The 14381-nt window shown below is 36.0% G+C and overlaps 2 protein-coding genes across 5 annotated transcripts; both read left to right on the top strand.

Moving 5' to 3' along the window:
• Positions 1-336: 336 nt before the first annotated feature.
• On the top strand, positions 337-10966 carry LOC656579 (myosin 9). Of its 4 annotated transcripts, none has more exons than XM_015977445.2 (9): positions 337-596; positions 1009-1376; positions 1505-2983; positions 3190-3594; positions 3788-3835; positions 4630-5437; positions 5491-5558; positions 5605-5715; positions 6547-10966. In XM_015977445.2, exons 2-9 carry the CDS (start codon positions 1087-1089, stop codon positions 9185-9187), a joined length of 5850 nt encoding a protein of 1949 aa, XP_015832931.2. In that variant the 5' UTR covers positions 337-596; positions 1009-1086; the 3' UTR covers positions 9188-10966. The 4 variants fall into 4 exon arrangements, with proteins under 4 accessions (XP_015832931.2, XP_008190400.2, XP_008190402.2 ...); XM_008192178.3 differs by lacking the exon at positions 3788-3835 and adding an exon at positions 4071-4334 and having other exon boundaries at positions 338-596; XM_008192179.3 differs by lacking the exons at positions 337-596; positions 3788-3835 and adding exons at positions 637-903; positions 4071-4334.
• A 119-nt stretch (positions 10967-11085) lies between these two features.
• On the top strand, positions 11086-12483 carry LOC656666 (gustatory receptor candidate 57). Its single transcript, XM_015977451.2, has 2 exons — positions 11086-12080; positions 12123-12483. The coding sequence occupies exons 1-2, from the start codon at positions 11157-11159 to the stop codon at positions 12402-12404; spliced, it is 1206 nt and encodes a 401-aa protein (XP_015832937.2). The 5' UTR covers positions 11086-11156; the 3' UTR covers positions 12405-12483.
• The last annotated feature ends 1898 nt before the right edge of the window (positions 12484-14381 follow it).

Raw genomic sequence — 14381 nt, 5'->3', positions numbered from 1 at the left:
ATTAACCGTACTTTACCCTAATTAACGACAAAATCGTCACCATCTTATAGTGGTTCCATTCACTATTTCCGGGAAGCATCTACTTACCTGTACCCTTTCTCAAACAAGGAGACAACGAAGTTATCGTTTTTGAACAATTTTTAAAAGTTAGTAATGAATAAATAAAAAAATTATCAAGTGAGCAATTTTTGGTAATCCCCGTAGAGGTCGTAAATTTTTTTGTTTGCTTTTAAATGAATCATCAATTATCTAATCAAACTATTTGTTATCAGACCGTGATAATTTTCATCGATTGGTAATTTTGTAAGGGTTGAGAGTCATTTTTGAATTCTTTGAATAATTGTGTCATCAGGAACACAAGAATTATCTCTTTGTCGGCGCGTGATTCATAATTGGCGCGCAAGTCACGTGTTGCGTCCTTGATACGCGAGAGCCTCCTGCGATGAAGTTTGTCCAGTGAGTTGATAATAAAAAAAATGGTGGTTGTTGGCCCTCTTTTGCGTGATAACTGTTAAATCACAATGAAATGGAAGTTTTTCGGCTCAGTGTGAGTCTCAAGACCCCTCTGTTGTCGTTTTAGGAGTGTCTAAACCGAGGTACGTGTACGGTGTAAAAGTATGTTTCGTTGGTCATATGGGCGGATACATTGCAGTTATTATGTTTGGTTGCTCTGTCATATTGTCATTGTGTTGCATGAAATCATTCAATTAATTATTTCAATTAGTCCGCAAGTAATCATAATGTGACCCCCTTTTTTCTCAAAACCAACCCTCGAGTAGGCTGTGCGGCTGTGCCTGATGACACTAATGACAGTTAAAACAATTTTTTTTTTTGGAAAATTTTGGCTAAATTGTGACAACAACCCCTTGAATAACACTTACAGTCTAACAATAATCGGTTTAGGTATGTTTATTGTTGTAAATAATCACCGAATGTGAGAGAACCAACCAATCGAGTAGGCTGTGCCCATTAACACAATTGACAGTTATCGAAATGATTTTTTTGCAGAAAAACGGGGTAAATATGCCAAATCAGGTGAAGACAGCCCCCACAATGCCACTCTCTGGTGCCAATTGACCATTCGCCATGTCAACGACGGAGAACAACCGGTACATTGTGCAAGTGTACGTGGGGGCCTTGTCGGCGCTCTATGAAGCCTTGTCAGTGGAAGCCAGCAAACAAACCACGTCCGAAGAGATCGTTTCGTGTATTGTGGAACGACTCTTGCTCAATGAAAACGTCACCTATGAGTTGGCCGAAGTCATAGGAGATGACTTTGGAGAGGACTGCAAGGAGCGCCGGTTGGCCCCCTCCGAAAATCCGGTCCAGGTGATGATGCTCTGGCCCAAAAACCGCACGGATCAATCGTCATACAGGTAATTTTCTAATTGGCAACGCTGATTTTTTCGCAGTTGCCAACTTGCCCCAAGATGAATGACATTGATTTAAAAAAAAATGACATCTTGAATGACATTTAACTTCAAAATTGTGCTTATTTCCTCAGGTTCTACCTCCGCGAGAAGATAAGCGACTTTGGATGGCAGGACCAGTTCGTAATGGACCCCCAACTCATTAAAGACTACTTCCACCGTTTTCTCTACCAGCCAAAAGACCGGGAATACCCCGATTTATGCCAATTGCCGGACTTGAACGAACAAACATTACTCGACAATCTTCGTGCACGTTTCGTTGCCGGTCACATCTACACATACGTTGGCTCGATTCTAATCGCACTCAATCCGTTCAAATTCTATCCAATTTACAATCCGAAATATGTGAAATTGTACCAAAATCGCAAACTAGGCCCGAATTTACCACCTCATATATTTGCTGTTGCTGACACAGCCTACTACTGTATGCTAAAAGATCGCAAAAACCAATGTATTGTCATAAGTGGCGAAAGTGGTTCGGGAAAAACCGAAAGTACAAATTTTCTCCTCCACCACTTAACCGCCTTAAGTCAGAAAGGTTCACACGGTAGTGGAGTGGAACAGACAATTCTAAGTGCCGGTCCTGTATTGGAAGCATTCGGAAACGCTAAAACAGCACACAATAACAATTCAAGTCGTTTCGGAAAATTCATCCAAGTTAATTACAAAGAAAACGGAATGGTTCATGGAGCCGTTGTCCAGAAATATTTACTTGAAAAATCGCGAATTTGTTCACAAGGGCGCAACGAACGCAATTATCACGTTTTCTACTATTTATTAGAGGGCGCCACCGAACAAGAAAAACAAATCTTGCATTTAAAAACCCCCGATCAGTATTACTACCTGAACAAATCATGTCATTCGTTGGAAAACGTTGACGAAAGTTACGAATTCTCCCGATTGAAACAATCAATGGAGATGGTGGGTTTCACCGCTGAAAAACAACGTCGATTGTTTTCGGTACTTTCCGCTGTGTTGTTGCTAGGCAATGTTGAATTTCAACCACGACGACCGGCGTACCATCACGACGAATCAGTCGGTGTAAAAAATCCCGAAGTTGTGTTTTTAATTTCGGAATTGTTGCGTGTCAAACAAGAGACACTATTGCAAGCTTTAACGGCGAAAAAAGCACGAGCATCGGGGGAAACCCTCGTTATTACGTATAAATTACCCGAAGCTATAGCAAGTCGTGATGCGATGGCTAAATGTTTATATGGAGCACTTTTTGATTGGATTGTTTTGCAAGTGAATCATGCCCTATTGTCCAAGAAGGATACGTTAAGGGAACATCAAGGGAATTCGATTGGTGTTTTGGATATTTTCGGTTTTGAAGATTTCGGATTGAATAATAGCTTCGAACAGTTGTGTATTAATTACGCCAATGAACACTTGCAGTATTATTTTAATCAGCATGTTTTCAAATATGAACAAGAAGAGTACCGGAAGGAGGGAATTCGTTGGAATAACATCGACTTTATGGACAATACCGGATGTCTACAGTTGATTGAAGGCAAACCGAACGGTTTATTGTGTCTTTTGGATGATCAGTGCAAGTAAGTAGAAAAAATAAGCTTGACGATTTGTTTTATCAAAACACTGAGATTAAATAAAAGATTTTTATGGCTTATTTTTGACAAAACTTTTGAATTAATTTAAAAAACTTGATTTATGTTATTAAAATTTTGCAAAAAACACAGATTGTACTTTAAGAACGTGGTTAGAAAATAACAATTTTATTATACACAAATAACAATTTTAGTTTTCCTGGGGCCACCAACGAGACCCTCCTCCAAAAATTCAACACCGTACACAAAGACAACAAATTCTACAACAAGCCGCAGAAGAAAGAAGGCGCATTTATCGTTGTTCACTATGCTGGTAAAGTGAAATACCAAGTGACCGATATGCGTGAGAAAAATCTCGATTTAATGCGACAAGATATTGTCGGTGTTTTGAAAAATAGCTCAATGGCATTTGTTCGTGAATTGGTTGGTGCTGATCCTGTTGCAGTATTTCGTTGGGCTATAGTACGGGCATTTTTTCGCGCTTATTTTGCATTTCATGAAGCTGGAAGAAAACATCGACAAGGTCGCGTTGATGGAAATAAAAACAACATACAACAGCGTTACCAACGCAATCATACCCCTAACGAAAATATTATCAGGTTTGTAACTATTTTGTGTGTGTGTGTGTGTGTGTTTGATACAACTAACTTGATTAGTGGCACCATCTATCTTTTTTTACTATAGTAAAAAAAAAGAATACGAATCAAGCAAGTTGTGATTTTGGACTAGTCACTAGTGTGTTTGAGGAAATTTTCTTTTTGTTTTTTATCAAATTGTTATTCGGTTCTATAGCCACCTCGTGACAGTTTCTGCTGTGAACCTCACAGTTAACAGAATTGCGTAAGTGGTAAACGGTTGACGTTCTTTTATCTAGTTTCATGTTCATAAACCTCGAAGATTTTTTTATAAAATTTTATTACCTTGATCCATATTATAGTTTTGATATTATTTCCTCATCAACATAAGCATGTTTCTCTTTTTTAAAGCATGAACTAACTGTGATTTTTTTTATTTGATTGATTGAGAGGTGGTTTAAATCATTGTTATTTATTTTTTTCCTTGAACTCGTATTTAGCAAGCAACGAAACATCCTCTCAATCAATAGACTTGGAAGAAACAACGAAAACAACGAAGTTCCTAGCAATAATAACTATAACAGACTCTCTTGGCCGCAATTTTATCAACGAAATAGAGCTGTAGGAGGCATTGCTAGTAATAAAACACTTGACGATGAACGAAGAAGAAAAGATTCAACAGGAAACAATCCGAATTCGGCATTAGAAAGAGTGCTATGTCCCGACGAAGCAAGAGCCATTCAGAGAGCAAATCAAATTGTAATGTATGTAAAAATCGTACGAAAAACAATCGGTGGAGGCCACTGGACAAAACTAAACTCTGAAACATGCACTTGATACGTTGTTAATAACTATGCCGATGGTAATTCCTCAGAAATCATAGTTATTGACAACATATATTTGAGCTACTTTTTCTGCGTAAACTAGCGCTTGGTGCCCTAACAATCAAATTACAGCTTTGTTTCCTCATCTTACTAACCAGAGCATGGGTTTTTGCATGTTTTTGTGTAAAAATCACCCACTTGTGATTTCTGACATTGTTTTTTCTCGCTGCTTTAGGAAGAACAAGTCGTTTCGTCCACGTGAGCGTAGCAAGAAGGGTTTGAAAAATTTGCAATCGGTTAAAACACTTGCCGGTCGTACCGGTATAACTGCAACGAATCAAGGTCAGCTTGGTAAAGCACGTAAACAACCAATGACGGTAACGGCTCAATTTCAACAATCGCTTCATTCGCTCATGGATACGTTGAATCAGGCGAATCCGTTCTTTATTCGTTGTATAAAATCGAATAGTAATAAAATACCGAATCAGTTTGATGATGAAACGGTTCAAAGACAGTTGAGATATACTGGAATGTTGGAAACGGTGAGGATAAGACAGGCCGGTTTTAATGTCCGGTTAACCTACGATGAGTTTATACAATTGTATCGGATTTTGTTACCGAAAGGCTTGCTCAGTTCGCAAAATGATGTGCGACATTTCTTAGCGACGCTTAACTTAGATAGAGATAATTATCAATTGGGTGGCAGTAAAGTGTTTTTGCGCGAATCAGAAAAGCACAAATTAGATTGTAAATTGCATCAACAGATAATGGCAAGTATTATTACGTTGCAAAGATGGTTTCGTGTCTGTTTGGAACGAAGAAGATTTCTCAGGATTAAAAGTGCCGTCATTACGATACAGTCCTACTGTAGAATGTTTCTAGTTCAGAAAAATATCAAAAAATTGAATGCTGTGCTCAAAATACAGAAGGCTTGGAGAGGATACAAGTGCCGCAGCGATTGGTTGAAAATTCGTGGAAAAATCGTCACGTTTCAAGCTCATTGTCGAGGGTTTTTGTTGCGAAAGAAATTGCTTGCCGTTAAAGTAAGTTTCCTAATAAAATAACCACGAAATGAAAATAAGTGCAATTTTTACAGCCTTCCCACTACGAAAATCTCTTCAATTCGAACGATTTGTCACGAATCAAAGATTTGGATTCCGACGAGTATGTTTCAAGTGTTTTATTCAATTTTATTAATTTTTGGTTGTAGAAGTGGTGACGGAGAATTGGACGCACATCATAGCAGGCTTAGTTTGAGGTCAACTCTATCATTGCCAGCTCATACGTCGCCAACTTATTTTCTTTACAATCAAAATAACCGGTAAGTTAGTCACTGTACTGTTTAAGGTAAAAAAAATACCAAATTTAATTAAAATGCACTCACCCTTTAGCATAATAATAAAACGGAATGTAATAAAATAAAAAAAACAAAGTGCAATATGCTGTTAATTTTTAGCTTCATGTGGTGAATTGTTTTTATTTGTTTGAAAACCGAATAAGAACACGGCAAAAATAATGTAATTATGGATTTAATCTGAAGAAAGGAGTAGAAGTGACAATACTTTTATCTAAAAACGAGCTAAATCGAATGAGTCAGGCAAAATAAGATTAATTTGGTTTTTTGTTTGTATAGTACAAAATAAATCAAGCAAAAATGCTAAAGTAACATAACTGCGGTCAATTTTGATGATTTATAAATTAGTTTTGTGAAGAAAACGACTTTAATAAATAATTTTTTGGTTCAAAAATAATTAGTTTCTGGTTGAAAAACGAATAAATCGTTTGGAAAAAAAAGTGTCATTATTTGGAGGTTACATCTCACTACTGCTCGCCGTTCCCCTATAACTATATATACGAATCCCCTCTCTTATTTCGTTGGAGGTGTGTGTCAGTGATGGCACAGCTGAACATTGATCGCTTTAGTTCAGTAGGCTGATCTGCTCAGTAACGTGCGGTCACGTGGTCGATCCAGCAACCAATGGACTCTGACGATGCCCTAGTCGCACGTCAGTCATCCTCTGGTTTCTTGAACGTCCGCCATTTCCAAATTTGGGGGGTTACGGATGGGTTTCATTTAGAACACCTCCAATAATCGGCACTGCAGTTACGTAGTTCGCCATTTTTTAAAATTTTTGTTTTTGTCCCCTTCTAGATTGGAGAATACAAAAAAGGAGGGTGTTATTCTCGACGAATCAAAACGAAAAATCAGCAAAACACACAAAACGATCGATTATTCCGAACTCGATTACGATCCACAGTCGCATCATCATCGTAAAAACAGTGATGATTCGTTAACATCTCCTCGTCAAAGTACCGAATCACTTTTATCACGTCAGAAAGGTGGTCCAAAACAATGGTCAACACAAAGCACCGATTCGGAAACATTTTGTACACATTCAGCTCCACCAACTGTTGGTAGTTTTTCATCAGAGGAGGTGTTCAAAAATGAGGAAACAACAAAACGACAATTAACACGGGCGCCACCTGTTAGCGCCACTGGATTAAAAAGTCTACCACCGGTACGACGAACAAATCGCGATATCATACGAACAAGTGACGATAAAACAGACGTCTATTATGGAAATGATCACACACCGAACAAATTAGAACAAATTTTGGGTAAACCAGAAGTGCCAAGTCGTAGTGTGCGTAAAACAAAACGTGGTCACGTGAAGAGTTTAGGCGAAGAGGTGACAGACAGTGGAAGTTTGGACAAGAGTGCGATTCTGGGAACAATTGAAGAAACAAAAACTTTACACAAAGACGACTTGATTAAACCATCACTCACACCGAAACGACAACGTCACAATATCGCTTTGGATCTACGACGTAGAAACAGTGATCCGGCAACAAAAGCCAGTGTTAGTGACCTACCAACCGATGATTTCAAATGGCAAAAGAATAGTTTTTCTATTGCCGGACATACGTTCCGTAAAATACATCGTTTGCAAAAAGATGATTTGTGTGCGTTTTGTGGCGAAAAAGTCGATGTTTTTCTCACACATGTCTACAAATGTTCCAATTGCAAGAAACTATTTCATACGAAATGCATCCAAAATCGCAGTGTTTGTAAAATGCCATGCGACCAATCATGTACGAGCAGTAGGCGGAAACAACGCAAACACTCCCGAACACCGTACGATTTTGGCCGATTTAACCTAACCGGAACGTCGGAATTTACCGATCGCAGCGATCAAATTATCACAGGAACTGAAGAACTGACTTTAATGCAACAATTCATCACCGATAAAATCATGAAGATTGAAAGCGAAGTCGGGGAAAAGCCAAGCGAAGTCGACCGTGTTTTCAAGCAAGCGTTGCGTGAGTTTAAAGATAACTTGGTACAGATATACAGTGCGGCCACAAAACACGGGTTCGACGCCGGTTGTATACGATATAAAGACTTGATTATGAATTTCATGCAAGCAATGCAAACGGTTTGTCAAAGGGAACAAAAAGAAAACGATGTTGATTTTCCGGTAACAATGGGTGTAAATGCATTCCGTGGCTTCATGAACGAATTCATGTCGACACGAGCCGAAGAAAAACCGAATAAAACCAAACGAAAAAAAGAGAAAAAACGCAAATTGGAAACGTACAAACATAAAGGTCATACGTTCCTTTTGACAATCATTAATATACCGACTGCTTGCGAAATTTGTAACTCGTTTTTCATGTGGCCAATTGAACGCGGTCTCGTGTGTCAATCATGTAAGCTGACGTGTCATAAGAAGTGTTACACTAACGCGACCAATTGCAACAAAGAGGAGGGAAGTGAGTGTCGTGTTTTTGGCGTACCGTTGGTATCACTGATTACGGAAAACAGTAAAGTCCCGCTTGTTATTGAACGTTTGTTGCGTACGATTGAAATGCGTGGTAGTTACACGGAGGGGATTTACCGAAAATCGGGCGTTAGTTCGAAAATCAAAGAACTCAAATCGAAAATGGACGAAAATCCGGACGAAGTCGATTTTGAAAAATATCAAGTGCACGTGCTCGCTTCAGTCCTCAAATGTTTCCTTCGCGAAATGCCAGAACCATTGCTCACGTTTGAATGCTATGAGAATTTCATCACTGCTGCCAACCTCGAGGATCCACAAGATCGCGTAGCAACGTTATACGATATTTTGAAAAAATTGCCGCCGGCTAACTATGATTTAATGGAACGGTTAGTGTTTCATTTGGCACGTGTTGCCCTACATGAGGAAGTTAATCGAATGAGTGCTGCCTCCCTTGCGATTGTTTTCGCACCGTGCGTTTTACGAACTAATAAAGTTGTGCCGGCTCAAGATAGTTTGCAAGATATCAGCAGTCAAACGCAATGCATTGAAACTATAATTAAGGAACAGTTGCGTAAAGTTCGCGCCACCCTTGACGATATCGATACTCTTGATACGGCATGTCAAGCCGCAACTAATCGTTTATCGTCGCTAAGAAGTTCCAAAGTGTTCAGTCCAGAAGAGTTAATGCCGAGTAATCAACCACAGCAGCAAAATAACGATGAGGAGCATCTTCTAGTGGACCACATCCAGGAGATTCAGAAGGAGAAGGAACATTTGACGTCGACGTTGCCCACACTAACACATGCCATGTCCGATGATGATATGTTGTCGACTGATGGTGATGGTAGTTTGGATGATATTTCGTGCATTGGTGATGATAATAATAAGGTTAGATTACCAGTTGTTCGATCCATCTCGAGTGGCGATGGTACGTTTCCGGTTAAATTGAAAAGACAATTGTCGTCGGATGTTAAAGTTATGGAAGATTGTGAGGATCCGATTATGGTGTAAATTGTGTATATTTTTCTAGGTTTAGTACGTGTAACTGAAACGCTTATTGATGATTGAATTGTTTTAGTGAAAGTACTCGATTGTTGTTCCTCTTATATTTTTGGACCAATTATACAGCGTGGACAAGTCCATTTATATACAAGGTGATTTGAAAAAAATTGTATATGGCCCGATTTTGAAAATTAAAAAACTTAATTAAGTGACTTAATGTAGTATAAGCTATTGTGGGCTATTCGTAACTTATTATTTTTAAATTGGGACCCATATTTTCATAGGTGTTAGTTTATTTGATAAAAATATGCATATTATGTTTTATTTTTACTAAAAGTTGTTATTTAAAAAAATATATTAAAGTTGAAAAAAGTTAACAAAATCTAGTTGCATAGTGTCAATAAAAATATTGACATTGCAAGAATATTAAAAAACAATAGGCAGTATTGCTTTTTGACTTAATAATGACATTGTCTTATTGTTACAACTAGATTTTGTTACTTTTTTCATATTTGATTTTTTTTAAACAAAAAATTTTAGTAAAACTAGAACATCTTGCACATGTGCGAAAAAAACTAATATTTTTCAATTAATGAAAAAAAAATATGAATCTAGCTCACAGTATGCTATGACATTTACAAAAACTTTAAAAGCGTCAGCTTATACCACATTAACAGCCATTTAATATTTTTTTAGTTATTGAAATAAAACTTCTAAGTCTGTCGTTTTTTTAAAAATCACCATGTATTACATCAATAGATTTTAACCCCAATACTATTTTCAAGTATTTTTTTTATTATATTGATGTTTTTTAATTAGACTTTTATTAATCTTGCAAAGTTTTTGAAATCATTAGATTTATTGGATAGAAACTATGTCTCTCTAAAAATGTATTGTTAAAAATAAAAAAGTTAATAATCTTCTAATATAGATTGAACATTTTTTGATATGAATTTTGTGCGTTACTTTTGATTCAGTTATTGTTTAATAAAAGTTTAACTTGAAGACATCAAAATTAATGGATGATGCGGGGAATTACCTATTAATTTAATGGACTCGTCCCAGCGATGTTGAGCATATTGAACAAAATGACCGATCAAAGGCGATTACTTAAATTCCAATACTCACACCGTTTTCTATTTCTTAACCAATCGGCTGTTGTGTAAAATAAGCCAAAGCAATATTTTCATTATTGGTGCAATTATTCGATTCGTTTAGGTTAGATTGTTTAAGAAATAAAAAAAGTCGTCTAGATATTTATTCGTGAATATTTATTGAGGAGAGATGCATTTTTATAAATTGTATTATTGTTAAATAAGAATTATATTCGTGTTTGTTGGTAATAAATCATTACCACCACCACCGTTGTTGGGTCATCATCACAGAGTTATGTAAAATATTGTTGACGTGAGAGTCGTAAGTTTAGCTAACCGTGCTTAAGTTATAGTTCATGTTTAGTTTACTAACATTTTTTCTCTCTTTCTCTTTGTGCATTTTTTAACCATTCCACAAAAATTTTAAGCTCAAATGACTGCATTCCTATCTATGTGAGCCTCCTCCACAAATCGGATTTGTTTTCAGGCTTTGCCAATACAAGATAGGGCATTTCAGAACATGACTGAATTCATATTTCTAGGTTTCTCTCTTAAATGTTGGTTAAGTAAACGTTTATATCTAAATTAATAAATATACCAAATGTTAACAATAATGACACAGTTGTATATCAATATAAATAAAATACTCTAAATTTAATATGCTAATATTTTGTAAATAAAAATTCCAAATATTCGCCGGCTCTTTCTTATTCACCCACTTCTTTTTTTTTGTTTTTTAATTTATTATCCACGTGCGGTATCGTTTACTTTCCCGGGTGACAATCGTGATGAATGCGTTATTACTTCGTTTTAATTAAAGCAATATTCCTGAATAAACACGCAATTATGTGCCAGTTTAAAACACGTCAGTCTTATTTGACAAAATGAAAGAAGTGCCCGGTTGGCGTAACATGAAACCGCTTTACTATTTGTGCAATTTTCTTGCAGTTACACCACCTCATAGTCTCGGTAACACCGTAACTCCGGTTTCCCTACGTTTTAAACTTTATACAATTGTCCACATTTTTATCATAATCGCCCTTTATGCGCACTCTTCCTACGGACGTGAGAATTTTATTTACGGCTCGATGAACATGACTGTGGCAATAACGGACAAAATTGCCAATTTTATGTTGACGTTTTTCAACGTTTCGTTACGAATTATTTTAGTTTTTTCGAAAGGTAAAGTGATAAAGTCGTTTTTCAATCAAGGGTATGAGCTGTCCAAACAGGAGATTTTTAACTGTTGTTCGAAAAAATCTTTCCGAATGAATTTTGCTATTTTCAACTTGTATATGGTGTTGTTACTGCTGTTTGACGCCTATTTGTGGATAAGTTCAGTCGGTGTGCGAATGTTCCAATACTACATTGGACGTAGTTTCACTTATTACGTGTGCAACACTACGATTTTCCTAATTTTTCATTCGGTTTTGCCAATTAAGCGTTTTTTCACGTCTTTAGGAATCGCGTTTGACAACATTATGAAAAACCTAATTTGTGAAATTGACGGTAGACATGAGTTTTTCCTCGCTGAGTTTAAATCAGCTAAAACACCACCAAATAAACTCAATTGTTACGATCTAAGACGTGTCAGGAAAAACTACAACAGTATTTGCGAACTTGTTGATGCTTTTAACAACATTTATGGCTTGGCAATGCTTGAGATTATCATCGTTGTGATCACTTATGTGCTGAATTTGACCGATTTGTTCCTGGTTTATGGAATGAGCAAGAGTCGAAATATTGAAGGAGTCTCGTTTGGGACAAATTTGGTCATTTTGTGTGCATTATGGATCACCACATTGCTTGTAAGTTTGTGGAAAAAAAAATTTCAATATTTTTGGTCACAGTTGTTCACGATTTTGTTGGCTTATGGCTGTGCTGGAGCCACTTCAGAGGCCGAAAAAATCGCCAAAATCTGCTTCTATTGGTTGAACGAGATTCCAACAATGCCAGTTTCAATCAAAGATCAAACAATAAAAGAGGAATTGGCTCTTTTGGCCCAACAATCAACTTCACGGACCCCCAAATTTTCAGCAGCTGGGTTTTTTCCCGTCGATTTCACTCTGCTTGGGTTCATTTTCGGGAGTGTTACTTCTTACATCATCATTTCGATACAGTTTATCGAATAAATGCACAATCATTTATCGTAGAGACTGACTGTATTACCTAATTATTATTAACAATAAAAAGTTTGAAAATTAAAAATCACTGAGATTTACACCCCTTTTTACCAGATTGAATATATTTTTTTACTGGTTATCGTTATTATAAGTTATACAGGATGAGTCTATTAAAAGAATATCTTTACTATTATACTGCACAGAATTCACCACAGATTATCTTTCAAAAAAATCTTGATTTTGAAAAAGGATACAAAGCATTTTCAGCAAAATTCTGTAAATTGCCGGCTGACTTTTAACGAGAAATCACAAAAAGTTGTGATTATCAGGTGTGATTTGACAAGATTTTGTGAAAAAAGTTTTTTTGGACTATTTATCTTCATCACAAATTATCGAATGAAACCTAGTTTTTATTCCAAAAACGTGCATAAACAGTCAGAAATCATAAATTTAGCATTTCAGTAAAGTTTGATGGGCTTGTTTTTAACGAAATTTTGCGAAATAATTTGTAATTTTCAAAATAATAATAAAATAAATATAGTGAAAGGAATAACACTATTTTTTAACAAATTTTGTGTTTATTTGCACAAAATTTTACAATCTAATTAGCTGAAAAACCACCGAAATGTTCAAAAAATTTAATTTTTCATAGAAAACAACGCCTTATTTTCTCTCACTGAAACTGGAATCGTTTGGAGTGGTTAAAAAGCCACAAGAGTTGAATTTCTCAGCTGGCTTGTTGTGTGACCAGCAAATACGACGTAAGTCCATTTAAAATGTGTACCAACATGACGTAATTGACTTGGAAAAAGCCACCGGCTGTGAAATAGGGTTTTTTCATCTCGATTTGTTTCAAAAGAAAAATTAGTTTGATTTTTAAGTGATGGCAAAAGTCGGTATTTTGCGTTTGTGGCAAGTCGATTAAAATTTTACGCAAAATTGTCACAATTTTGTCCATTTCCCCGTTGAATTTAAAGCATGGACGGATTAATAAAATTCCATAAATCTACAAAATTGTTAATCACTAAATAATTATCATGGTTTTTTTTACCACAAAATTGAAGCATTTGAATAATTTGATTGAAACAATGTCCGACATGTGATTACTTCGAGCAACTTCTGTAAAAACTTGGTTCAAACTGTCGTACATGAAAACGAGCAAAGTGGCTGCAAAAATGAGAATCTGCCAACCGTAGATTTTATTAAAAGCATCGATTTTTGTACAAATTTTGATAAAATAATTAAAGTGGTAATCACAACGTGATTGTAAACCAAAAATTCGTGACACGATAAATGGATTAGCTTCATTTTTAGCCAAGAAATTTAATTTAAATTTTTCATTTTCCAAACCTTGCCGAAACACCACTAACATATCTTTCAATTGATTTGCAAAATAATTAATGTTTAAAATGGAAAGCAAAATAAGAAAATTGTTAACGAGTTCCGGAAACAAAAAAATCACAATAAACGGATTGATCTTTGCATAAAAACTAATTTCGCAATAACCATAAAACAAATAAAGAAAAGTCAAGGCATAGAAAATTACGTTCCCTCTATTCCTTATTTCTGTTTTTGCAACAAGAACAGACCAAACCTCGCTCCTCAAAAACGCCAAAACCACCGAATTAATATTACTCAAAGTTGTGAAAACATGTATGAGGACATCAACCATTTTCCTCAAATTTTGAATATGATTGTAGTACGTTGTTTGTCTAGCGTATAAATTAATAGCACAAATGAGCAACAAACACACAATTGTGGACATTCTATGGACCAAATTGCAAATTTTTCGCCCATTGTTTGATGGAAGTAGGGAAAATATCGTAGACAGTTTCAAGTGAATTAAATCCATAATCCAATTTATTAGTGCCATAGCTACACGTTACAAACAATTACTCAAACATGAAACGAAATATAATTAAGAAAGTGAAAGACAACAATGGAATTTGATTCAAGCGTAAAAAATTAAAACTTGGAATAAATTTC

This window comes from Tribolium castaneum, chromosome 4, assembly GCF_031307605.1.
Source record: "Tribolium castaneum strain GA2 chromosome 4, icTriCast1.1, whole genome shotgun sequence".
Taxonomy (NCBI): Eukaryota; Metazoa; Arthropoda; class Insecta; order Coleoptera; family Tenebrionidae; genus Tribolium; species Tribolium castaneum.
This window is presented reverse-complemented; position numbering and strand designations above follow the sequence as displayed.